The sequence below is a fragment of the Scyliorhinus canicula genome, chromosome 5, assembly GCF_902713615.1.
Source record: "Scyliorhinus canicula chromosome 5, sScyCan1.1, whole genome shotgun sequence".
Taxonomy (NCBI): domain Eukaryota; kingdom Metazoa; phylum Chordata; class Chondrichthyes; order Carcharhiniformes; family Scyliorhinidae; genus Scyliorhinus; species Scyliorhinus canicula.
The window spans coordinates 199,403,323-199,431,083 of record NC_052150.1 but is presented as its reverse complement, the minus strand read 5'-3'; the positions used below and the strand labels follow the sequence as shown (position 1 = coordinate 199,431,083).

Below are 27,761 nucleotides of genomic sequence, written 5' to 3'. Positions count from 1 at the left end.
TCTATGAAATGGGCCCATTCCTGACAGCACGGTTCACTTGTGCTTTTAAAATTGTGCTTGTAAAAATTGAGGGAGAGAGAGTGGGTAGGACATGGAGAGGCACGACAGTGGGCTGCCAGACCAAGGCTGGGGTTGGGGGGGGCCCTGCCAGGGTTGGGGAGGGGGGCTGATGGGGGAATGGGCCATGTGGTCAGGTCGGTGTCCAGTCACGGACCGCCATTACCGCCGCCTGCAAGGCAGCCATCTTGCTGTGCACCCCACTGACCACCCACCTTGGCCACTGGTTTTTCAGAATGGCACCGACCGTATGGGTGCCCCCAACTCTGCACCCCCGCTCCGCCATACAGCCCCTCCCAACCTGCCAGTGGGACATCAGGGGTCCACCCAGGGCAAAGCCCACTGTAACCCAATGGGGGCGCTTGGCGGGGACCGCGGAGTGTATCGCTGGCAAGGGCAGTGCCAGCCGCAGGTGCACCTGGCATCAGGGACTGGCGCCAGTGCCAGAGACCCCACGGTGCCATGCACGCGCGGGGCCAGGGGTGCGGGGATATCGGGAGGGGGGCATGCGGGGGCAAAGTCTGCCCTGTCAACTGGGGCATCATGTAGCCCATTGGACCAAGTTTGACACGGGGTATGGACCATGCTAACATGTCGGCTTTTCACCCCCTGCAGACACTGGATATTGGAATTCAACCAGCAATGGTTGCCTTCCTGCTAGTCGCCGCAGCCCTGGGGGATGCCCTGTGGCTGTACGAGCTGGCGCTGCTCGAGGAGGAGGAGGAAGCTGCATCAATGGAGCATGCAGCAGCAGAGCGTGCCACAGAGGGACAGGAGGCAGCCGCCCAGGATGGAGATCCAACTCCCAACAGGCTGAGGAGGAGGAGGTGCAAAGGATATGCCACATGAGGCCTCCCGTGTATCGCCACGCCTGTAATTCGAAGACCTACCAGACCAGGCATGCCGTCGAAGACCGGCTGAGCAGAGAGACAGTGCGACATATCTCCTGATGGCCGTCAAATGGAGCTAAGCCCTGACGCTCCCACGCCACCTGGTGCTGCCAGTCCTGGCGACCCGCTATGGTCTCGACCATGGCCTGCTTGCTCGCAGTCATGGAGCACAGAGAGTGGGTCATCTCCGTCTGGGACTGCGCCACATCACCCATTGACTGTGCCACCACCTTCTCCGTCTGTGACACATCAACCAGTGACTGCGCCATCTCACTCTGCGACTGGGCCACCTCCCTATGTGTCTGTGCCTGGGCAATGCCGCCGATGTTTCCAGCCATGACCCACTGTGACTGGGCCACGCTCAGGGTGCTGCTGCAATGTCCAGGTGACTCTGGCACATGGTCGACTGTCCTGGGCCATGGCCAGCACCTGCACAGAATGCCCCAGGTCTTGGACATGCTGATGCATTGCCAAAACAGTCACTCCCAGTGCTGGATGCTTGCCGACAACCCCTTATGCAGTCCATGACTCTGCGACTGCATCTCCACAATTAATGTCCGTTCCAGAAGCCCAAAACCCATCTGGATGGCAGCTAGTTCCTGGAATGGGCCTGCCCTTCGGTTGTCCCCCCCACCCGGGTGGTCCTACCTCCAGATGCTGCACCGGATCAGCTGAGTGGTGTGCACCAGAAAGTGTCCCAGGAGCCTCATCACTAAAGTGCCCAACCGAGGTGAGTGTCTCTGGGATGGTGGAGGGGAGTTAGAGACAGTATGACGGGAAGTTAGTGTCATCCTCCAACTCGAAATCCGGGGTCTCGGGGGGTTGGCTACCATCCGAGCTGCCCTCGTTGCTGATCGGTTCATGGGCGGGCTCTGACTGTGGCACTGGCTGGGGGCGGGGACATGGATGGACCCAAGAGACAAGATAAGATGCATGATTAGACCACGGGCGGGATGTGGTGGGGGTGAGGGGGGGTGTTAGGGTAAGGGTGATGGGGGAGAATGGTGTGGGGGGTTAGGATGGTGTTGGGGGGCTTTGACACATATGTGTCATGGGAAATCACAACTAAGCGGGATTTCACTTCCTCGCCCGCGGCTGAACACCACCCCAGCGACCTCCCTTTCCTCTGGGCCGCCAACCACATCCAGGGCCCTCTACTCTCTCATGGTTCAGGGCCGCAGGTTTGGCCACCCTCTCCTGCCACTTCCCACTCCCGGTGGTTGTGGGCCGCCTTCTCCTTTGGGGGGGGGGGGGGGGCTGACGCATGCAGCCCAGGTGTTGGGTAGCTGGTGGCCTCAGTGGTCAGGGCACCCGGCCATGATGGCTGGTATGGGTGCCGGCATGTGGGGCAGGGTGGGGGTTCTGACACTTGGGGTTTAGGGGGGTAGGGTTACAAGTGTGTGGGATGGGGTTGGTGCCAGGGGCCCAGTGCTGCTTACTCACCCAGGCCGTCCTGAGGATGTCATGCAGTTTTTTTGGGCACTGCTGGCCTGTCTAGACAGAGCTGCCCACGCTGCTGTCAACCTCTGCCAGCTGCACCCAGGCACAGCGAATGGTGGCGGCTGGCAGCCTCCTTCCCGGACCGGGGTAGAGGGTCATCTGCCTCTCCTCCACCGTGTCCAGGAGGGTCTTGTGCTCTGTGTGTGCAAAATGTGGGGCCGTGCGTCTTGCTGCCGTCTTGTTGGCTGAGATGGTGTGTGTGGGGAGTGGTGTGTATATGTGGCAGCTTGTCAGCCTCCTGAGTGTCAATCGTGAAACTGGCGAATCCAGCACTGTTCCTCATTGGAATCGATTGTGTTCCACATGGTGCCAGTGCTAACCCCTCAGAATTAGCAGAATTGGTCCAGTTGCGGCGCCGGTTTTGCTGACGTGGATCTCCACAAATTATGCACCAGCGTCAACACTTAGGGAGCGATCTTCCGGCCTCGTTATACTCTCGGTCAAGCGAAGCAAAGCCAGAGAATAGTGAGAAAGGCCAAAAATGAGGGGTGGGTGTTCTCCAACCCCCCCCCCCCCCCCCCCCCCCCCCACACCGGGTCAGAGAATCCCGCCCCTCGTTTTTGGACTCTCGCTATTCTCTGGATTCGCCCCGGCGTGAAACACGCCGCCCGCCTCGGAGAATGGTGGGGACCGGCGCGACGCAATGGGGCCCGGGGCCGCCTGAATTCTCTTGGCTGCGAATGGGCCGAAGTCCCATCCGTTTAACGATGGTCCTGCCGGTGTAAATCAAGGTTGGTCCCTACCGGCTGGACCCAGTAGGCTCCATGGGCGGCCTCAGGGGGGTGCGGGGGAATCTGGCCCCGGGGGTGTCCCCACGGTGGCCTGGCCCGCGATCAGGGCCCACCGATCCGCGGGCGGGCCTATGCCATGGGGGCACTCTATTCCTCCGCGTCAGCCTTGTCCCGATCCGTGATGGCCGGCGCGGAGATGAAATCCCCTGCGCATGCGCGGGGATGACGCCAGCAGATGCTGGCGCTCCTGCAAATGCGCCAACTTGCGCTGGCCGGCGGAGGCCCTTCGGCGCCGGTTGGCATGGCACCAAGCCCCTTCCCGCCGGCTGGCGCTGCGCTAACCACTCTGCGCTGTCCTCGCCCCCGAAGGTGCGGAGGATTCTGCACCTTTGGGATGGCTCGACGCTGGATTGGTTCCCACTAGGGTTTGCGCCATTATTTCCCGCCCCGACGATTTGCGCAGAATCCTGCCTGAGATCCGCATCAGGCGCCAAACAGTTGGCGATGCAACCGCCCCTCCCCCCAGGCGATATTGGGATCTCGCCGTAGTGTGGCGAGAAACCAATTATAACCACTTAAACCCTACAATTAACGAGAATCACTGCTTATCCAATGGCCTCCCGTCATTCAGTGCTCTCCCCAGCAAAAAAAAGGGAGGCACAGTTGCACAGTGGTTAGCACAGTTGCTTAATTTCTCCAGGGTCCCAGGTTTGATTCCCGGTTTAGGTCACTGCCTGTGCCGAGTCTGCACGTTCTCCCTGTGTGTGCGTGGGTTTCCACCGGGTGCTCCGGTTTCTTCCCACAGTCCAAAGGTGTGCAGATTAGGTGGTTTGGCCATGTTAAATTGCCCTTAGGTTAGGTGGGGTTACTGGGTTATAGGGGTAGGGTGGAGGTGTGGGCTTAAGTGTGATGCTCTTTCCAGGAGCTAGTGCAGACTTGATGGGCCGAGTGGCCTCCTTCTGCACTTTAAATTCCATGATTCTATGATTGCTCAACGTGAACCTGGCGGAAGGGCGTCTGTGGGGAGCTGAGGAGGTGAGTAGCCATCTTTGCTCACAGGGCTTGTTACCGGGGAACCCTCGGTTGGATGAGGGACCCTTGGCTGAGGTTGGGTACCCTCAGCAGGGGTGGTCCACCATGGGAGGGGGTGGCGGCGCTGGTGGGGCAATCGGGGGGCAACCGCTCATGGCACCACCATGCCAATCCCTGGATCATGTGTACCCATTCCGGGGTCAACCCTTGTCCAAGCCCGTCTGCCACTAATAACCCACCGACTGCTGAGCCTCTGACTGTAACAGCTGAAGTCTATAGCCTCGAGGGAATTGGCAATCGTGATTAAATGAGAACACAACCCAACTGGATTCCCGTGGGTGGATGAGCCATGTAACATGAGGGAGTCATTGCCTAACATCACCATCAGACTGCGATGCGTGGACAGTATACCTGAACACCACACATGCAGCAGCCAACATCCGAACACCCAGGGGATGGGACACAGCACCAAGGACATGCCACGGCCAGAATGTGGGTGAGTGCCACGGGGAGGGGGCCAGCACCAGGTCAGGTTGATGTTGTGAGCGGGTGTCCGGGGTACAGGGTCTGGGGCCTGGTGAGAGGGGCCCGCTGCAGCCGGGGGCACATGGGCAGGGCATTCCAGGTAGGGAAGATCAGTGGGGGAATGTAGGGTCCCTGGGTGGGAGCCACCGCTATTTATCTGTCTAACACCCTCTCCCAATTTCTTACAGGTATTGAACGCTATGGTAGGGATGTTGGATTCAGAAGTTGCCCTCATGGTACTGGTGCTTTGTGCTGCGGCCAGACACCGGAGAAGGCGGCAGCACGAGTGTCTGCAGATCCTTGAGGCAGTGGCCCATGTGCTGGACTCCACCCCACATCCTGAGGATCCGGCTGCCCATAAGGCCAGGAAGGGACCCAGTGGGGGAGCCCCGCGATGGCCCAGGGTGTACAGGCATGACAGGTCCTTTGAACAAATGACGGATAGCTGTGTCGCAGGAAGTTCCGCCTCAACAAGGTGTGGAACCTGTGCCATATCCTCGCAGACTTGGCAGCACTTGGAGGAGGAGGACACTCTCTCCCGGTGGCTGTCAAGGTCACTGCAGCCCTGAACTTTTATGCAACAGGATCATTCCAGGGTTCGAGTGGGGACCTGTGTGGTATCTCACAGGCCATAGCCCACAGGTGCATTAGGCAGGTCGCGAATGCATTGTCTGCCCGGGCGGAAGAGTATATCATCTTTGACATGGACCAGGCTCAGCAAGATGCCTGGGCTGCAGGATTCACTGCCATTGCCGGGATGCCCCAGGTCCACGCCTGTCGCCCTGCGCTCACCAGGCCATCTGTGAGTGCCCTACGTTAACAGAAAGGGGTTCCACTCCCTCAACATCCAGCTCCTGTGCGACCACCAGATGAAGATAATGCATGTGTGTGCATGCTTCCCGTGGAATGGGCATGACAGTTACATCCTGGGGCAGGTGGTCATCCCTGCCTTCTTCAGGAGGCACCCCAGGATGGGCAGCTGGCTTTTGGGGGATAAGGGGTATCCGCCGAGGACCTGGCTAATGATGTCACTACGGAGGCCAGAGACTGAAGTGGAGATCCGCTACAACGAGGCCCTTGCAGCCATCCAGGGTGTCATTGAGCAGTGCATCGGACTCCTCAAGGTGCACTTCCGATGCCTCAACCGCTCCGGTGGTGCCCTCCAGTACACCCCCCGGAGGGTCGCCCGCTTTGTTGTGGTGTGCTCTGTCCTCCACAACCTGGCACAGCAGCGGGGTGACGAGCTGGAGCTTGGTGACAAGGAACATGTGGACACCTCTGAGGAGGGGACGAGGATGATGAGGAGGCGGCAGACCAGCAGGGGTGGAGGACGAGTCCGGGGAGGAACCTGAGGCCCAGTGAAGGCTGCAAATCAGGTGGCAGCTGTGAGGGTCTGGCAAGCCCGGAGAGCCAGGGAGGCCCTTATACTCACCCGCTTCACTTAGGACGTGGCTTGGTCCGTCATCGCAACCTTACCCACTCATCACCCCCATTTCCCACCCTCCCAGGGTATTTGTGACATCACTGTGATGGCACTGTCAGTTGGTCAGTTTCGAGGGCAGGGGGGTTATGAGAGATGGGCGCTGGTGCTCCTCAACCTATGCCATAGTCTGACCCCTGCCTGTCTGCTGAGTGCTTGCTCACACCCATCACCTGCACACGGTGATGCATTGCGGAAGAAAGGACAGAGACATCCTACTGGTTGTGCACAAGGGTGTTTATTGTTCAGTAGAGATCCCCACTCTCCCAGTGGTGCCGCCCCCCCCCACCCTCCTCACCCCCCCAACCCCCACTGTCTGCACCCCCCTCATCCCTATCTACCCCATCCCCCCCTCCTCCCGTGCCCTCGATGATCCTCGACGTGCCTGGCCCTCTTAATTCTACCACCACATCTAGGTGTCTCCCCAGGATGCACACCTGAGGTGGAGGCAGCCAGCTGCTTTCCTCGTCCCATGGCCTTCGATGCCGCTGGCAAGCGTCCTCTGGGGGCTCTGGGGCTGGAGGGCAATCGGCTCATCTGTTGACAGCACATGTACAGCCATGTCGTCCTGTCCCATGTGCTGACACCAAGATGGGGCCTCATCAGAGGGGTGGAACGTAGGGTAGCTGCTGACCCAATGGGATAGAACATAGAACATAGAACACTACAGCGCAGTACGGGCCCTTCGGCCCTCGATGTTGCGCCGCCGACCTGTGAAATCATCTGAAGCCTATCTGACCTACACTATTCCATTTTCATCCATATGTCTATCCAGTGACCACTTAAATGCCCTTAAGGTTGGCGAGTCTACTACTGTTGCAGGCAGGGCGTTCCACACCCCTACTACTCTCTGAGTAAAGAAACTGCCTCTGATAGGATGGGTCCAGGTTGGCACTCAGTACCCCTTCCTCCCGGTCTGTGCCCTTAGGGCCCTGGGGTCCATCTTGGGATGGGGGGGGGGGGGGGGTAGCTGGTTCAAGCCCTGGCAGCCCTGCATCATCTGGCTCCGCCAGCCCTGGCGGTTCTCCAATGTCTGCACCATTGTGTCATTTCCATTTGAGACCAAGACATGTTGCACAGAACCGCTGGGCAGCACGGTAGCACAGTGGTTAGTGTGTTGTTTCACAGCTCTAGGGTCCCAGGTTCAATACCCAGTTTGGGACACTGTGCGGAGTCTGCACGTTCTCCCTGTGTCTGCATGGGTTTCCTCCGGGTGTTCCGATTTCCTCCCACAGTCCAAAGATGAGCCGCTTAGGTGTTTGTACCATGCTAAATTGCCCTTAGAGTCCAAAAAATAAAGGTTAGGCCGGGTTATTAGGTTACGGGGATAGGGTGGAAGTGAGGGCTTAAGTAAGGTGCTCTTATCAAGGGCCGGTGCGGGTTCGATGGGCTGAATGGCCTTCTTCAGCACTGTAAATTCTATGATTCTATTAACCTCATCAAGGTCAGTCTGGTACTGGGTGACATCCCCCAGCAGGCAGACATCCTGTCGAGACCCTCGGCCATGGCCATCATCGACTGAGCGACGCCTTGGACACCTTCATTCATGGTGCTGACGTCGTGCACCTGGCTTTCCACTGCGATCGCCACCCTAGCAGTTTTGAACTCTGTGCCAATCATTGCCGTCTCCATCTCATGCACCTGTAAACTCTGGGACTCCAATCGGCTATGGATCTGCTGGAGTGATGCTGACATCTCCTTCTGAATGTCCCAGCCGCATCCTAATATTGGATTGGATTGGATTGGATTTGTTTATTGTCACGTGTACCGAGGTAAAGTGAGAAGTATTTTTCTGCGAGCAGCTCAACAGATCATTAAGTACACGGAAAGAAAAGGGAATAAAAGAAAATATATAATAGGGCAACACAAGGTATTCAATGGAACTACATAAGCACTGGCATCGGATGAAGCATACAGGGTGCAGTGTTAATGAGGTCAGTCCATAAGAGGGTCATTTAGGAGTCTGGTGACCGTGGGGAAAAAACTGTTTTTGAATCTGTCCGTGCGTGTTCTCAGACTTCTGTATCTCCTGCCCGATGAAAGAAGTTGGAAGAGTGAGTAAGCCGGGTGGGAGGGGTCTTTGATTATGCTGTCCGCTTTCCCCAGGCAGCGGGAGGTGTTGATGGAGTCAGTGGATGGGAGGCAGGTTCGTGTGATGGACTGGGTTGTGTTCACGACTCTCTGAAGTTTCTTGCAGTCCTGGGCTGAGCAGTTGCCATACCAGGCTGTGATGCAGCCAAATACGATGTATTCTATGGTGCATCTGCATCAGCTCCAGGTGATCCATTTCCTGAGGTTTAGCATCAGGCTGGAACCCAGCTGGGTCCTGGGATCCAGCAATCCTGCGACTGCTGTCTCGCCTGGGGGTTCCTGCCTCCACCAGATGTACATCAGCAGAGGTGTGGTGCTCACCATATTGTGCCCCAGATGTTTGTCCACTAACATGTCCCACCAAGGTGTGTGTATCTGCGCTGGTGGAGGGTAGGGATGATAGCTGTGACGCGACTATAACTGATGCATCCTCAGAGCTCTCCTCCGAGGTGTTCTCCTTAGAGTCAGGAGAGGGGGCCACCCAGGATGGGCCGGCGCCTTCGGCTGCTCTACCTGCAGGAGAATGCACATGTGGTCAGTGGGAGGGATGCTTCAGTCAGTAAGGCAATCACTACTCGTGTTTGGCAGGTCCTCTGGGTGGAGCCCGGCGGTTCTTCATCTCTGCGCCGTCCACCTACCTCCGTGTTGGTGACCGTCCTGTCCTCGGCCACACCGGTCACCTCCAGGGCCTGATCCTCGAAGGAAGTGAGGATTCTCAAGTCCAACACCCCACCGCCAGTCTGGGCCCTCTCCCACCAATTATGGGAGAGCTTTTCCTGAGGAGACACAGAGATGGCATTGTTAACCACATGTGTGTGTTCACAGTTGTGGGGGGGTGGGGGGGTGTGTGTGTGAAGGGAGGGTTGGGATGGAGGAAGGGTTGAAGGGATGGGTGGAGGGAGCGTTGAAGGGGGGGCGGAGGGAAGGATGGGGTAGCCGGGGGGGGGGGGGGTGGATGCTCCCTTGGGGGGTGTGGGGGATGTGGGGGGGCGTGATGTCTACTCACTTGTGCTGCCTGGTGTAGGCCGTTGACCTTCTTCTAGCACTGGAGGCCAGTTCTCCTGGTCACACTCCCAGAGTTGACTGCTGCCATCACTTCGTCCCAGGCAGCACTGGCTGCCTTGTGGCTCACCCTCCAGGACCCCCAGGAGAACAAGACATCCCTCCTGGCCTCCACCGCGTCCAGGACCCTCCCCAGGTCAGCATTCCCGAATCTTGGGACTGGTCTCCTCGGCGCCATTGTTGCGAGTTGTCTGGGGTTGGCCGGGTTGAAATCTTATCGGAGAATCGCGCCCTTCGTATCCAAAATGCAGAATCCCGTCCCATAGCTGATCTGTTAGTGTTTCAAATGCCATATTCCCATCTACCCCGGATAACCTTTGACTCCCTTGTCTAACACAAACCCATCTACCTCTGCCTGAAAAATAGTCAATGCCCCCCCCACTCCACCACCTTCTGAGGCAGAGAGTTCCAAGGTTGCATAACCTTCAAAGTAAACAATTCTCATCTTTGTCCTAAAGGGGCAATCCCTGATTTTAAAACAGTGCCCCCTAGTTCTGGACTCACCTGCAAGAGGAAACACACTTTCCACATCCACACCTCGTCATGGCCATTCAGGATTTTACATAGAACATAGAACAGTACAGCACAGAACAGGCCCTTCTGCCCTCAATGTTGTGCCGAGCCATGATCACCCTACTCAAACCCACATATCCACCCTATACCCGTAACCCAACAACCCCCCCCCCCTTAACCTTACTTTTTTATTAGGACACTACGGGCAATTTAGCATGGCCAATCCACCTAACCCGCACATCTTTGGACTGTGGGAGGAAACCGGAGCACCCGGAAGAATCCCACGCACACAGGGGGAGGATGTGCAGACTCCACACAGACAGTGACCCAGCCGGGAATCGAACCTGGGACCCTGGAGCTGTGAAGCATTTATGCTAACCACCATGCTACCCTGCTGCCCTTCAGGGCATACTTCACAATTAAGTCACCCCTTACTCTTTTAAACTCCAATCTTGAGGCAGGTTTACAATGCTATACTTACTACGGGGCACTGTTTGTTTGGGAGCTTGTCTACCATCCCTCTTGTTTGTAGCTGCTAAATTGCATGGGAGATCTGAATACGTGGAGAGAAATATAGCAATTAGACAAAGAGGGAATATGGAAGTATGTAACACGTGTATACCGTATACAAAATTAAATGAACAAATATATATTTTTCTCAAGCTACTGGTATTGTGTTCAAAATTAACACTAAAGTATAATACCATCTATTCATTTTTAGGGACCTTCGTGCAACTTCTATTTCTCTTGACATTCTGAAAGGTATTTTGGAGAGTACATTAAATATCGTCAATCTGTAAGTATACCTGTTGCAGGTAATTACTACCAGGATTTTTTTATTTTACTGTGTTCTGCTTGAATGACAGTTATTTACTATATAGACATGCAAGTGTTTTAACTTATCTATGCTTCATCATTAGTCTTTCGGGATTTTGAAGGCATTAGATATCTGTTCATTAAATATTAGTCTGCATGCCCAGTAGTTTCATTGAAATGTAGAAAACCATGTACTGTCAACGATAAATTATGGTTAACTTTATTAAATTACATTTTCGGAATCAAGTTTCAACTTTATAATCTCTGAAAGTTAAAATCATATAAAATATTGAAACATACCTATGCACTCTGAAAAATAGTCTGTTGCTACATATTAATTAAAAATATTACTCATAGCCTGTTTACACCATACAGTATATTGGCTTCTACTGTACTTTTAATACAGCTACTATTTTCTATCTCCTGTTCTTTGTTCCTGATTTATTTGCTGCAGTAGTTAATTGAAAATTCCAATGCCCTGGCTGTATGATTTGCAATCTATATTACATCATCCAGTGCCAAAGGACTGGAGAAATGCAAATGCTACACCCTTCAAAAAAGGATAATCCAGTAACCAGAGACCAGTCAGTTTAACATCAGCTTCTACAAACAATAGGCTGAATTTTATGAGGCGCATACAGCTCGATCCATCACACTCCTTCTCCCCAGAAGAAAGGTTGGCTGGTAATCGACTGACTTTAAAAAAGTAGACAGCAGTGACCTTAACAAGCTGAGGGCCAGACTTCTGCTCCTCACTGGAAGGAAATCCCCCATAAGAGCTTCCACAGTCTGATTGGTGGCAGCTCATGCAGTCCCAGTAGTGCCAAAAGAGAGGAGGTATGTCAGGTCTTTTAGAGCAAGGAGAAATAAGTAACTTGAGGGAGGTGAGTGAGAGGCAGATTTCAGAGGCTAGGCTGGGAGACAATCATAGTTGGTGGGAGTGGGGTGGGAGGTTGTTGCCACTAGAACAAAGAACTTTTCACAAACATGGGTGAAAAAAAAGCCATTGCCACTCTCACCCGCCTACCAATGCTAAGCCTATAATGGCAGCGTGAAGAGATAGAGGGCCTTAAAGCGACCATTATTTGGCCACTTTATGGCTTCAACAGTCATGCAGATGGATGGGCCAGTGGATGTCCTACCTACTCCTGTATTATGGGGACTGAGTCGGGAGTGGGCTACCCACCCAACATATTTTACCACCCTCGCCTAACACATCTTGTAAAATTGGTAATAATTTAGGACAAAATTAGTATCACTTGGGCAAATGCAAGTTAATTAAGGAGAGCCAGCATGGATTTGATAAAGGCAAATTGTGTTCAACTAACTTCCTAGAGAAATAATGGAGTGGGCCAATGGTATTGATTTGGAATACTTGGATTTCCAAAGGAATTTGATAGAGTGACACACAATAAATTTGTTATAAAGTTATTGCTCATGGAATAAAAGGAGTAGCAACAAGAATACAAAATGGCTGAGTGACAGAAAGTAGTGGATGATTTTCGGATGGAAGGAAGGTTTATAGTGGTGTTCCCCGGGGTTGATATTTGGACCCTTGCTCTCCCTGATATCTATTAATGACCTAGACTTTGGTGAACAAGGCACAATTTCAAAATTTTCAGATTATACAAAACATGGAAACATTGTGAACTGTGAGGAGGATTGTGTATAACTGCAGAAGAACATAGACATGTTGTTAGGATGGGTAGACAAGTGGTAGGTGAAATTCAATGCAGAAAAGTAAAGAATATGGAGAGACAATAAAAAAATGAAGGGTGCATTTCTAAAGGTGTAGGTGCAGAGGGACGTGTGCATAATTTATCGAAGGTGGAAGGACAGGTTGAGAGAACAGTTAGTACACCATACAGCATCATTGGCTTTATTAATAGTAGCATGGTGTACAAGAGCAAGGATGTTATGTTAAACTTGTTTACAGTACTGATTTGGCCTCAGCTGGAGTATTGCATCCAGTTCTGGGTGCCACTCAAAGTGGAATGATTGAAAAGGAGAAGGCATAGATTTAAGGTAATTGGCAAGACAAGCGATGGAGACATGAGAAGAACATTTTTCACATAGTGAATGGTTAAGGTCTAGATGCACTGCCTGAGAGTGTGGTGGAAGCAGGTTCACTCAAGACATTCAAAATGAATTGGATTATTATTGAAAAAGAATAATGTACAGGGGAGAAGGAAAATGAATGGCACGAGGTGAATTGCTTATTTGGATAGCTGGTGCAAACACGATGGGCCGAATGGCATCCTTTTATGCTGTAACAACTCTGAGATGTAAATCATCCTTCTCTAGAATAGAAGACTGCTCGTCAGGCCAGTTACTTTGCTAGATACCTTGTGAGCTTCTGGCTTCAGGTGGATCAATATCAGTTGTCGAGTGAGTACAGAGGTTCACAGCATGAAAACAGGCCCTTCGGCCCAACTTGTCCATGCTGCCCAGTTTTTACCACTAAGCTCGTCCCAATTGCCCCCATTTGTCCCATAAGCCTCTAATAATAATAATAATCTTTTATTGCCACAAGTAGGCTTACATTAACACTGCAATGAAGTTACTGTGAAAAGCCCCTAGTCGGCACATTCCGGTGCCTGTACGGGTGCACAGAGGGAGAATTCAGAATTCTCTCAGCTGGTACAGGAATTGAACCCGCGTTGCTGGCCTTGTTCTGCATTACAAGCATGCTGTCTAGCCCACTGAGCTACCAGTTTTCCCATTTATCTGTCTAAATGCTTTTTAAAAGACAAGATTGAACCCGCCTCTACTACTGCCTCTGGCAGCTCATTCCAGACACTCACCACCCTATGTGAAAAAATTGCCCCTCTGGACCCTTTTGTATCTCTCCCTCTCACCTTACACCTATGCCCTCTAGTTTTAGATTCCCCTACTTTGGGAAAAGATGCTGAATATCTACCTTATCTATGCCCCTCATTATTTTATAGACCTCTATAAGATCACCTCTAAGCCTCCTAAGCTCCAATGAAAAAAGTCCTAGTCTATCCAGTCTCTTCTTATAACTAAAACCATCAAGTCCCAGTAGCATACTAATAAATATTTTCTGCACTCTTTCCTGTTTAATACTATCCTTTCTATAATAGAGTGACCAGAACTGTACATAGTATTCCAAGTGTGGCCTTGCTAACGTCTTGTACCACTTCAGCAAGACGTTCCAACTCCTGTATTCAATGTTCTGACCAATGAAACCAAACATGCCGAATGAGTAGGTCCCGCCCCGATTCGATCTACCAAAATGCATCACCTCACATTTATCGAAATTAAACTCCACCTGCCATTCATCGGCCCATTGGCCCAATTGATGAAGATCCTGTTGCAATCCTAGATAACCTTCTTCACTGTCCACTCTGCGACCAATCTTCGTGTTATCTGCAAACTTACTAACTATGCCTTCTAAATTCTTATCCAAATCACGAATATATATAACAGCACCGATCCCTGAGGCACACTGCTGGTCACAGGTCTACAGTTGAAAAACAACCCTCTACAACCACCCTTTGTCTTCTATCGTCAAAACAATTTTGCATCCAATTTGCTACCTCACCCTGGATCCTGTGAGATGGAACCTTATGCAATAACCTACCATGAGGTACCTTGTCAAAGGCCTTGCTAAAGTCCATGCAGACAACGTCAATTGCACTGACCTCATCTACCTTCTTAGTTTTCCCTTCAAAAAACTCAATGAAATTCGCGAGATTTTCCACTCACAAAGCCATGCTGACTATCCCTAATCAGTCCTTGCCTCCCTAAATGCCTGTAGATCCTGTCTCTCAGAATATCTTCTGACAACTTACCCACCACAGACGTTAGGCTCACTGGTGTGTAATTCCCAGGCTTTTCCCTGTGGCCCTTCTTAAACAAAGGCACAACATTTGCTACCCTCCAATCTTCAGGCATATCACCTGTGGCTCGTCGATTCAAATATCTCTGCTAGGGGACCCACAATCTCCTCCCTAGCCTCCCACAACATTCTGGGCCACATTTCATCAGGTCCCAGGGAATTATCTACCTTGATGCGCTTTTGAGACTTCCAGCACCTCCTTCTCTGTAATATGTACACTCCTCAAGACATCATTATTTATTTCCCCAAATTCCCTAACATCCATGCCTTTCTCAGCAGTAAATACCGGTGAGAAATATTCATTTAGGATCTCACCCATCTTTTGTGGATCCGCACATAGACGACGTTGTAGATCCTTAAGAGACCCTACTCTCTCCCTTGTTACTGATAGAAAATTATGTAATTGTATAAAATTTCTAATTATTCCTCAACACACTTGGGGGAGTCATTTAGTTTTGTTTTGCTCATTGTTTGGATATAAAATGAAGAATAGGGAACAAAGTGTGGTTGTATGTTCTCACCCTATCTGCCCCTCATATGAATTGGGTTACAATATTTAAAGTAGGCACATGCTTGAAATTAGTATGAGGCGCTTTGTGTATGCATGAGATTCCGAACGCTGATTGTAAAACCACGATGTTACTGGTAAGCACTGCCTAGTTGTACCAAGTTTTAAGCGCCTAGTCAGTAATGCTTAGTGGAACTGTACGACACAATCCTTTTTCAAGTTTACATTTATGTGTAGCTCGGAGGAGTAGAAGTGATCTTCTTGGCTCCAAAAGGTATTGGCGCACCATTAATGGACCAGGTTAGACTCTTTCCATTTTGACCCCCACTCCAGGTCCTAACTACAGTTTGGTTCAGCATTGGAGTCAGTCGGAATTCATCAGGACCTAACCAGCGTGCTGAATCTGGATGCCCACTGCAGATGATCTGTTTCATTCAAATGAGATCCACAGCAGAATTTGGGCTGACAAGAAGCTGACTTGCTATTATTTGGGTGCAAGTCTAATTTTACTGCCAACTTTAACTTTGGAGACTGGAGAAGGGGGTAGTGTCAGCGGTTTACAGAGCTACTTTGGAAGAGGAGAAGGCACGACTGGAAGGGATCAAAGCAAAGTGGGAGGAAGAGTTTGGAGAGTATATGGAGGAGGGGTTCTGGTGTGAGGTGCTCTGGAGAGTGAATGCCTCCACCTCATGTGCGAGGTTGGGGCTGATACAGCTGAAGGTGGTATACAGAGTACACCTCACGAGGACGAGGATGAATTGATTCTTTGAAGGAGTAGAAGATGTGTGTGAACGTTGCAGTGGGGGAGGGGAGGGGTGGTGGGGGGGGGGGGGGGGGGGGGGTCTGCTAATCACGTTCATATGTTTTGGTCCTGTCCAAAGCTAGACGATTACTGGAAGGAGGTTTTTAGGGGAAGTTCTAAAGGGTACACGGGAAATGACCCGGGCCCCCGGGTGGCCATATTCGGGGTGTCGGACCAGCCAGGTTGGAAACGGGTGCGGAGGCAGATGTTGTAGCCTTTGCCTCGTTGATCGCCTGAAGGCAGATGGGATGGAGGGCAGCCTCTCCACCCTGTGCCCTGGTGTGGCGGGGGGACTTGTTGGAATTCTTGATTCTTGAGAAGGTTAAGTTTGAACTGAGGGGAAGGATGGAGGGGTTCTACAATTCATGGGCATTATTCATCATGCACTTTCAAGAACTGGATAACATCGAACATTAGTTGGGGTGGGTGGGTGGGAGGGTTGGGGGAAGGGGGGCGGTGTGTGTTGATCGTAACTATGGGTGATTCCTGATTCCTTTTTGTTATTTGTTTATGTGAACATGCGGGCTACTGTTTGGGGTTTGGTGTGAGGATGGGATCGTTGTTATTGATATGGGGATTGACATATTTGTTACTGATTATTGTTTATTGTTGGTGGGTGTAAATCTGGGAGAAAATGTGAAAAAGGAGGAGAATAAAGAAATATTTTTAAAAAAACTTTAACTTTTGAGGATGCACTCCGAGCCTGTTTGCAGAATAATTTGTTTTGCCGAAATTGTACCAAACCATTATGACCTGTAGGTGTATTATCTTTTACATAGTTAAAAAATAGCCATTCCATCTAACCCACATGTTATTTTGTACAGCTTTTGGAGAATCCGGAACAAATTCTCGCTGTTAAATTTCATAAAACATCAAGTCGTATATTTCCTGAACCTTACTCATTACCAATGTTAAGAACCCCATTGATGTTAAGTGCGAGAGTACCCCAAAACCCAGAAGGGAACTTGGAACACCGGTTCTTAGTGGCGTATATTTTCAATTGTTATAATATGAGGCAAGATATACAAACCAATGAGGAACAGTCAGTATTGCTTAATCAATTAATAAAGAATAAATGTAAAAAATAATATTTATTAACTTAAAAAAAGTATTTCAAGAAAGATTACAATACGCACCAACAGTACGCCTAACTGCAATAATGGCTATATGCACACAGTATCTCATAAAGTTAACCGCTATTCCTAACTACCTACTTTTGCAGAACTCTTGAGAAATGCTCCCTGTCCAAACAACATCCAATATGATATAACTCTAAGAGCTAAATACAGCATATTGTTCGCACCCACGGGTTATTTTCTAGGTTTGGGAAGGCCATGTTCAGTTCAGTGTTGAGGATCTTCTCTGTTAGAGTTTTTTTAAACAGCAGCTTTTAGCAACAACTTGTTTTTGTGAGAGCCTGTTTTCTACAGCTGGTTGTGGCTATATTGGTAGCTGCTTCTCTCCTGTCTTTCCATCTCCAATTGTCCTGCTATGGATAAATAGTTTTTCCCTTTGATGTTACCTTATTCAGATAACCCCATGGTCCAGGATTTTAGCATATAGGTTCAAATTATTTTCTTATTTCTCCACTTTGAAATCCTCTTATTTTCCCCTCGTCACTGAGTTAAACACAGTTTCCTACTGTTATGCTAATTTGCATATCAAAAACACCCCTTCAGACAGTTGCATCCATCAGTTCCCTTTTTATCCCATTCTTTATTTTATTCCAGTTTAATCCTAATTTTAGTGAATTCTTGAATCTTTCTTTTATTCCAGTATCTTAACACCAGAATGTGTCAAAATTAAGGCTTATTAATGTAAAGAACAATACAGCACAGGAATAGGCCCTTTGGCCCTCCAAGTTTGTATCGGTCATGATACTACCTTTGGCCAAAACACTCAAAACTTCCTTGTACTGTATCCCTCTATACCTATCCTATCCATGTGTTTGTAAAGATGCCTTTTGAATGCCGTTAATGTATCTTCCACAATCTCCCCTGGCAACGCGTTCCAGACACTCGCCATCCTTTGCGTAAAAAACCTGCCTCGCACATCTCCTCTAAACTTTGCCCCACAGACCTTAAACCTATGGCCCAGGTGACTGACCTCTCGACCCTGGGAAAGAATGCCTGCCCATCCACTCTATCTATGCCCCTCATAATCTTGTAGACCTCTGTCAGATCACCCCTCAACCTCCGTCTTTCTAATCAAAACAGTCCAAGTCTATTCAGCCTCTCCACTTAGCTAACACCCTCCAGACCTGGCAACATCCTGTAAACCACCTCTGCACCCTCTCCAAAGCCTCCACATTCTTCTAGTAGTGTGGCGACCAGAATTGTGCGCAATATTCCAAGTGCGGCCTTACCAAGGTTCTATACAACTGGAGCATGACTTGCCAGTTTTTATACTCGATGCCCCATCCAATGAAGGCAAGCATTCCATATGCTTTCTTGACTACCTTGTTCACTTGTGTTGCCACTTTCAAAGATCTGTGGACCTGCACGCCCAGATCTCTCTGACTTTCTATATTCCTTGCCATTTACGGTATATTTCCCCTCTATGTTAGACCTACCAAAATGCATTACCTCATATTTGTCCGGATTAAACTCTATTTGCCATTTCTCTGCCCAAGTCTCCAACCTATCTATGTCCTGCTGTATCCTCTGACAATCCTCAACACTATCTGCCACTCCACCAACCTTGGTGTCATCTGTGAACTTACTAATCAGACCAGCTATATTTTCCTCCAAATCGTTTCTGTATAGTACAAGCAACAGAGGCACAAGCACAGATCCCGGTGAAATACCACTAGTCCCAACCAGGGTATAAATCCTGTCCATGAGAATTCACTCCAACAACTTACCTACTACCAACGTGAGGCTCACCAGCCTATAGTTTCCTGGATTATTCCTGTTACCTTTCTTAAACAGCGGTACCACATTAGCTATTCTCCAGTCTTCTGGGATCTCACCTTTAGCCAATGAGGATACAAAGATGCCAGTCAAGACCCCAGCAATTTACTCCCTTGCTCACCTCAGTATTCTGGGGTAAATTCCATCCGGACAAGGAGACTTATCTACCTTAATATATTTTAAAAGACCCAATGCCTCCTCCTTTTTGATGTTACATGATCCAGACTGTCCACACACCTGATCCAAGACATAGATTTTCCAAGAAATGCCATCAATTACCCTACCACTGGTGAGGGCATGGAAAATCCATTCTTGAGAGGAAAACCATAATGGGAAGCCTCCACATTTGCCGCATGAGTTGCAATCCATTGGAAAATGGAAAATTTATCGTAGAGGTCATGGCCCTGACCGGCGGCTGGAAAATTGAAGGGTGAGCTAATTTTGCGTGACTTGGGCAATTAGTTTCCCAATGCTGATGTTTCACATCCCTGAGGCAGGATGTCCTACCCCCAAGAGCTGCTAGCCAGTAAGCTCTCTGTTCCTGACTCAGTCACTCTCTCTCGGCTGAGCATATGTAATCACTGGAGGAGCACTTTTTAGCCCAATGGCCTCAGGAGCCTTTAATTGGACGGCGAGCCTTCTCTGGCCATTAATTGGCCAATCCTGTAAAAAGATTGTCGTCGGATGAATATTCCAGGTACAGTGGTTGGAATTTTCCAGCAGTTCTCACTGGCGAATTTTCTGGTCCCACTGACAGTGAACCCCCGCTGGGGGTTTCTGATGGCGGGGGGTGGGGTGCATAGAATGGGAAACCCTGTTGACATGGGACTGGACTTTCTTTTTGAAGTTGGAATGCTAATGTGGGATTAAATGTGGGTTCCAGTCCCACACACTGAATGGGATTTTCCATGTGCCGGCGGAGGCAGCCTGCCATTGGTCGGCAGTGGGATATTGGAACAGTAAATGTGACTAGGACTATTAGAATTTGGAATGGATGGGTTGTCTGATGAAGAAAGTTTGGACAGACACGGCTATTTTCTACTGAAATTTAGAAGGGCGGAGGGAGAATTAATTGAAGTTTATAAGCTCCTGAATAGTCTCAACAAGGTGGACATGGCTGAGTCCAGATCTAGGGACACTTTTTAAAATTAGGAGTCGCCCTTTTAAGACAGAGATAAGGAGAAATCTTTTCTCTCAGAGGGTGTGCATTTTTGGACCTGCCTCATAAGGTGGGGAAGGTGGGGCAATTGAACATTTGTTCGGCAGAGGTAGATAAATTCTTGTGAGGCAAGAAAATCAAAGGTTATCGTGGTGGAAGGTAAAACTTCAAACACAAATAGATCAGCCATGATCTTATTGAAGGGCTGAGTGGACTTTAGGGACTGAACGGCATACTTCTTATATTTGTGTCCTTCCCTAGGTATGGAGACCAAAGCTGCACACAGAACCTCAGGTGTGATCTCACCAAAGCACTGTGCAATTGTAGCAAGACTTCATTATTTTGTACTCGAATATCCTTGGATAGAACACCATCCTAATTACTTGCTGTGCCTGCACACTAAACTACTGGGCTGGATTCTCCATTTCTGAGACTAAATGTTGACGCCGATGCAGGACTCATGGAGATCCATGACAGCAAAACTGGTGCCGCAGATGGATCAATTCTGCTACTGTTGAGGGGTTAGCACCAGCGCCATGTGGAACACAATTGATTCCAATGAGAAACACTGTGGGACTCGCCGGTTTCACAATTGACACTCAGGAGGCTGACAAGCTGCAGCCGGATATACACACTTCACTTCCCACACACACCATCCCAGCCAACAAGATGGCAGCAAGGAAAACAGAACCACGCTTCACCGATGCCGAGCTAGAGACCCTCCTGGACGTGGTGGAGGAGAGGCGAATGACCCTGTAACCTGGCCCGGGAAGGAGGCTGCAGCCACTGCCATTCGCTGTACCAGGGTTCAGGTGGCAGAGACAGTCAGCTCCATGGGAAACACCATTCGGAATGGCCAGCAGTGTCAGAAAAAACTACATGACCTCCTCAGGGCGGCCAGACTGAGCAGGCAACACTGTGCCCCTGGCACTAACCCGCATCCACACTGGTGTAACCTGACCCCCACCAATCTGGTGGGTGGCAGAACCCCCACCCTGCCCCACATGCCGGTACCCCATACCGGCCGTCATGGCTGGGTGCCCTGGCCACTGAGGCCATCAGATACCCACCTCCTGGGCTGCATGCGCGGTTGTACTGTTAGCACTGTTGTTTTCCGTTTTCTTTCCCCCTCAGGAAAAGACCGCCCATAACCGCCATCAGCGGGAAAAGACCGCCGAACCTGTGGCCCCTGACCGTGGCATGCCAGAGAGCCCGTGGTCGGCGGCCCGGAGGAAAGGGTGGTCACCGGGGTGGAATTCGGCCACAGGTGATGAAGTGAGACCCTGCTGAGTTGCAGGTCCCTGTGACACGTGCATCAACCCCCCCCCCACCACGAACACCAGCCCCATCCCCACACCACCCTCATCCTCACACCACCCTCACTATCACCCCCACTCTCACCCCTACACCACCCTCACGCCTGTTGGAACCAACAATTCTACGGACACGTGCTTGTAGGATTAGAATAGCGGTTTTAATATACTTACAACAGAGCCAGCCTGTTCGCTGTTGAACTTTCGGTGAAATGGCCGGCTGACCCTGTGGCACTGATCTTTATACAGCAGCTCCCGGGGGAGGAGTCCTAGGCGGAGCCAAGGGAGAAGCCCAGTACAACTCTCGAGTATTCCCAGAGCTACTCCCCCTGGTGGTCAGGTAGTGCAACTGCACTTACAATATAGACACATATATACAGATTATAATACCGTGTGAATCACATTCACCACATTCACCCCCGTGAAAAATAATCGAGTCCAGCGGGGGTGGTGGCTCACAGAGTTAGTCTGTCCGGTGGACGAATTGTTCTTTTCGATCTGCGGAGCACCGGGGTTGCAGCCTCTTGATGTGGCTGGGTGGGTGTTGAGAGCTGGGGTACGATGGCAGACTCCGGGGCGGGTCTCGTCTGAACTTTATACTCCTCTGGCTCGACCGGAGACTGGGGGCGCAGGGGGCGGGCTGGTTCTGGCGTGTGGAACCGGTGGGGTGAGCTTGCGGAATCGGGGGTGCGAGGGGGCGGCAGCATAGGGAACGGGGTAAGGGGTTCCTCAGTGGGTTATGGGGGGCTGGATCCAGCTGGTGCCAGGTCCCGAAGGGATACTGTGTCCTGGTGACTGTCCAGGAACTCCACGAATGTGTACTGGGGGTTGAAATGAAGGAGGCGCACCTTTTCAACAAGGGGGTCAGTTTTGTGCCCCCTGACGTGCTTCCTCAAGCGGACCGGGCCTGGTGTCCTCAGCCACGCCGGAAGTGAGACTCCCGTGGTAGTGCCCCTAGAAAAAATGAGTCGCTCGTGAGGGGTTTGATTTGTAGCTGTACAGGGGAGGGATTTGATTGCGTGGAGCACGTCTGGGAGGACTTCTTGCCATTGGGAGACTTGGAGTTTTCTAGACCGGAGGGTCAGTTGGACGGTCTTCCAGACCGTCGCGTTCTCCCTCTCCACCTGCCCGTTCCCCCTGGGGTTGTAGCTGGTAGTCCTGCTCGAGGCGATGCCCTTATCGAGCAGGTACTGACGGAGCTCGTCGCTCATAAAGGGCGAACCCCGGTCGCTGTGCACGTAGCTGGGGAAACCGAACAGGGTGAAGACACTATGCAGGGCCCTAGTGACTGTGTGGGAGGTCATATCAGGGCATGGAATGGCAAAAGGGAATCGGGAGAACTCGTCGATGATGTTGAGGAAATAAATGTTCTTGTTAGTGGAGGGGAGTGGCCCTTTGAAATCAATCGCAAGGTGTTCAAAGGGCCTAGAAGCCTTGACCAGGTGGGCCCTGTCTGGTCTATAGAAGTGCGGTTTGCACTGTGCACAGATCGGGCAGTCCCTGGTGACCACTTTTACCTCCTCGTTGGAGAAAGGCAGGTTTGGAACTCTGATGTAGTGGGCGAGCCGGGTGACCTCTGGATGGCAGAGGTCAACGTGGATGGCTTTCAGACGGCTGATCTGCGCGCTGGCGCATGTCCCACGGGATAGGGAATCCGAGGGCTCGTTGAGCTTCCCCGGTCGATATTTAATATTGTAACTATAGGTGGAGAGTTCGATCCTCCACCGAAGGATTTTATCATTTTTTATTTTGCCCCTTTGCGAGTTGTCAAACATAAAGGCAACCGATCGTTGGTCGGTGATGAGGGTGAACCTTCTACCTGCGAGGTAGTGCCTCCAGTGACGAACAGCCTCCACGATGGCTTGTGCTTCCTTCTTGACTGAGGAGCGTCAGAGTTCTGAAGCGGATAGGGTACGGGAGAAAAATGCAACGGGCCTCCCTGCCTGATTTAAAGTGGCTGCTAGAGCTACCTCTGAGACGTCGCTCTCAACCTGAAAGGGAGTGGATTCATCCACCGCCCACATGGCTGCTTTGTCAATGTCCTCCTTGATGCAGCTGAAGGCCTGGCGCGCCTCAGCAGACACGGGAAATCGTGTGGCCTTAAAGAGTGGGCGGGCTTTGTCCGCATATTGAGGGACCCACTGGGCGTAGTATGAAAAGAACCCCAAGCACCGTTTGAGGGCCTTGGGGCAATGAGGGAGGGGGAGTTCTAAGAGTGGGCACATGCGGTCCGGTCTGGGCCCAGGATTCTGTTCTCCACGACGTAGCCGAGGATGGCCAGTCTGTTTGTGCGGAAAACGCATTTCTCCATGTTATAAGTGAGATTTAATTTCTGTGCCGTTTGGAGAAAACAGTGGAGGTTGGCGTCGTGGTCCTGCTGGTCATAGCCGCAGATGGTAACATTGTCCATCTACGGAAACGTGGCCCGCAGCCCGTACTGGTCTACCATTCGGTCTATTGCTCGTTGGAACCCCAAAACCCCGTTAGTGACGCCGAAAGGAACCCGGAGGAAATGGAAGAGGCGGCCATCAGCCTTGAATGCCGTGTAGTGGCGGTCCTCCGGGCGGATTGGGAGCTGGTGGTATGCAGACTTCAGACCCACCGTGGAAAATAGCCGATATTGAGCGATCTGATTAACCATGTCTGCAATTCTGGGGATATGCGTCTAGGAGCGTAAAGCGATTTATGGTCTGACTATAGTCGACGACCATGCAAAATCTTTCCCCGGTCTTGACGACCACCTCCTGAGCTCTCCAGGGACTATTATTGGCCTCTATGATCCCCTTACTGAGCAGCCGTCGGACCTCCGATCGGATAAAGACCCTATCCTGTAGGCTGTATCGCCTGCTGCGAGTAGCTACTGGCTTGCAATCTGTAGTGAGATTGGCAAAGAGAGGAGGGGGGGAGATGCACAGCGTGCGTGGCTAGGCTGCAGATAGTGAGTGGGGGCAGGGGCCCGCCGAAGCTGAGGGTGAGGCTCTTGAGGTTGCACTGGAAATCCAGGCCTAATAAGAGTGGCGCGCAGAGGTCAGGCAGGACATAATGTTTAAATTTAGAATAACTAGCGCCTCGAATTGTGAGCGTAGCGACAGTGGGAGCCCGAAGCGAGGGCGATAGTTTGGCTCACAGGAAAAATAGAAAGCGAACAGCGTCTTACCAGCTCTGGATGTATAAAGCTCTCGGTGCTCCCGGAGTCAAAGAGGCATGGCGTGCTGTACCCTCTTTCTGCTGGGGAGTTAAAAACTGGGGCCCTTTTCGCAAGGCACACTCTGGCATAGTGGCCTTTCTTCCCACAGCTGCTGCAGGTCGCGGTTCGGGCTGGGCAGTGCTGCCGCAGGTGCTGGCTTTGGCCACAGAAATGGCAGGATGGGGCAGCTGAGTAGCTGGCTGGAGCAGCTGAGTAGTTGGCTGGGGCAGCAGAGTAACTGGCTTTGGCAGCGCGGTAGCTGGGGGGCCGTGCGGCACAGGCCTGGGGGGATTGTTGGTCGGGGGTCCACGATGAGGTCGCGGGGTCCACGGGAAACGAGGTGAGGCTGTGGAAGGAGACTTCCATAGTGGTAGCAGCCTCCACAGTAGTATCTAAGTCCTGGGCCCCCTTTTCTAGCAGTCTTTGGCGCACATAGTTAGATCTAAGGCCCGCTACGAAAACGTCCCACACAGCAAGCTCCCTTTGTTCAGCCGCGGTAACGGCTTGATAATTATAGTCATTGGAAAGATTGTTCAGTTCCCGTACAAACTCAGCTAGAGTTTCTGTAGGCCGCTGACGGCGAGTCGTAAACACGTGGCGTGCATAAACCTCGTTAATGGGCCTAACGTACATTTTGTCCACTATCGCCAGCACTGCGGTGTAAGAACCGGCCAGATTTAGCTGTGTGGAGATTCTGTTGCTTACCCTCGCGTGCAGTAGGCTGAGATTTTGTTCCTCCGTTGTTCCAGCGGTGCTGGCTTCTGCCAGGTAGGCCTTAAAACATCTCAGCCAGTGGGAAAAAATGTCTTTAGCCTCTGCATCCTGTGGGTCGAGTTCTAGGCATCCGGGCTTGAGGGCTGCTTCCATGATTTTCTTCGACTGTTTCCTAAGTATATTAAATTGTTGGAACCAACAATTCTATGGACACGTGCTTGTAGGATTAGAATAGCGGTTTTAATATACTTACAACAGAGCCAGCCTGTTAGCCGTTGAACTTTCGGTGAACTGGCCGGCTGACCCTGTGGCACTGATCTTTATACAGCAGCTCCTGGGGGAGGAGTCCTAGGCGGAGCCAAGGGAGAAGTACAACTCTCAAGTATTCCCAGAGCTACTCCCCCTGGTGGTCAGGTAGTGCAACTGCACCTACAATATAGACACATATATATGCAGATTATAATACCGTGTGAATCACATTCACCACAACGCCCACCACAATCTCACCTCCACCCGCACCCTCACCCCCACACCTCTCTCACTCCAACATCACCCTCACCATCACCCCCACTCTCACCCCTACACCACCCTCACCCCCACCCTCAAGCTCAAGTCTGAGGATGACACAGATTTCCCAACACAGCTGTCTCCAACACCCTCCATCGTCCAGAGACACTCACCTCGATTGGGCACTTTAGTGAAGAGGCTCCTGGGACACTATCTGGTGTGCACTACACAGCTGATTAGCTACAGCAGGTGGAGGTAGGAACTCCCGAGGGGGTGGACGGTCGGGGGCCAAGCCGATCCTAGGAACAAGCAGCTATTCAGATGGGTTTCGGGCTTGTGGAACAGAGAGTCCAATCAATCGTGGAGATGCAGTCACAGAGCCAGTGAGTACATGAGAGGTTGTCGGCGAGCATCAAGCACCTGCAGGTGCAGTTGGAGGAATCCAACCACGTACAGGAACAGGAGATTGTACCGACCATGTGTGCCACCCAGGACAACACTGGTGGCATCCATGGTGGAGGGTTTTAGCTACAGAACAGCATGTCCAAGGCCTGGGGCATTCAGTGTAGGCCCTGGCCGAGGCCCAGGACAGGGTTGCCGCCTCACAGTCAACCATGTGTGAGAGCCATCTGGAAATCGCAGCAGCACTCTTGAGTTGACCCAGTCATAACAGGCCATGGCGGGAATGTCAGCGGCATTGCCCAGGCGCTGGCCAGTGAGGCGCAGGCACAGAGGATGGTGGCCCAGTCCCAGAGGGAGATGGCGCAGTCACTGGCTGATGTGACACAAACCCAGAAGGTGGTGACACAGTCAATGGGTGATGTGACGCAGTCCCAGACGGAGATGGTTCACTCCCTGTGCTCCATTGCAGTGAGAATGCAGATTATAGTTGAGACCAGAGCAGGCCTCCAGGACTGGCAACGGCAGGTGGCAGCTCTTCCCCGAACCGGGAGGCAAACAGAGCGTCCCGTGTGCATTGGCCCTGATGCACACATCATGCGACCTCCTCTGCCTGCCTGGCCCCCATGTCCGGCCCACCCTTGCCTTCCCCCAGACGAGGCCTGGTGTTCATCCTCCACCTTCAGTACATCTTCCCTCTGCTGTGCGATGCTGTGGAGGGTGTAGCAGGCTGCCAGGATATGGGCGACCATCTCAGCATCACACTGAAGATCCCTCCAGAGCAGTCCAGGCACCTGAACACCATCTGCAGGAGTCCGAAACACCGCTCGATCACAGTCGCTATATCGGCATCGTTGTAGCATCTGTGTCGGTCTGTGGCCTCCGGATAGCCACGACCGCAGTGAATAACTGCTGTCACCCAGGAGCCAAACCCCAGCCAGAGGTGGGGGGGCAGGCACGATGCCGGTTTCACGATTTTAAAAAGCACAAGTGAACCACGCCATCAGGAACTTGGCCCATCGGAGGCTGAGAATCACAGGCGCCCCGGAGAATACTGGGTCAGGCCCGCTACTGATATCCAAATGGTGTTTACTGTACGAGTGTTCCAGAATGCATTGATGCCACTGTCGAGGTGACGGAGAATAGTGATTTGGCGTCAAATCGCGCCTGCCGCAATTTTGGCGTTGGAATCTATTCTTCACCCAATCGCGTTTCCCGATTTCGGCGTCAGCAACGGAGAATCCCAACCTCTGTCTTCCTTTTATGAGTACACCAAAGTTCTTATAAACAGCAACATTTACAAGTTTCACACCTTTTAAAAAGTATTCTGCTTTTCTGTTCTCACTACTGAAGTGAATAACATCACATTCCCCCAAATTATTTTCCATTTGCCACATTTTTACACACTCAGTTAACCTATCTCCTTGTAGGTTCTTTGTGTGCTCCTCATAGCTTACATTCCCACATAGCTTTGTACAGGCGCCGGAATGTGGCGACTAGGGGCTTTTCACAGTAACTTCATTGAAGCCTACTCGTGACAATAAGCGATTTTCATTTCATTTTCATTTCATTATCAGAAAACTGATATACTGCTCAGTCTCTTGATCTCTACTGTCATTAATTAAATAGCTGAGACTCCAATGATGAGCCTTGCGGCACTCCATTAGTTCCAGCCTACCAACTATGAAATGCCTCATTTAT

General features: G+C 51.3%; 1 protein-coding gene across 2 annotated transcripts in view; it reads left to right on the top strand.

Annotated features, from left to right (window-relative positions):
* LOC119966513 (leucine-rich repeat-containing protein 37A3-like) overlaps window positions 1-27,761 on the top strand; it is a 194,650-nt gene that overhangs the window by 153,178 nt on the left and 13,711 nt on the right. For both annotated transcript variants that reach the window (XM_038798328.1, XM_038798327.1), the window contains one exon: window positions 10,603-10,677. In XM_038798328.1, coding sequence (XP_038654256.1) covers window positions 10,603-10,677 — 75 coding nt within the window. The remainder of the gene's footprint in view (window positions 1-10,602; window positions 10,678-27,761) is intronic.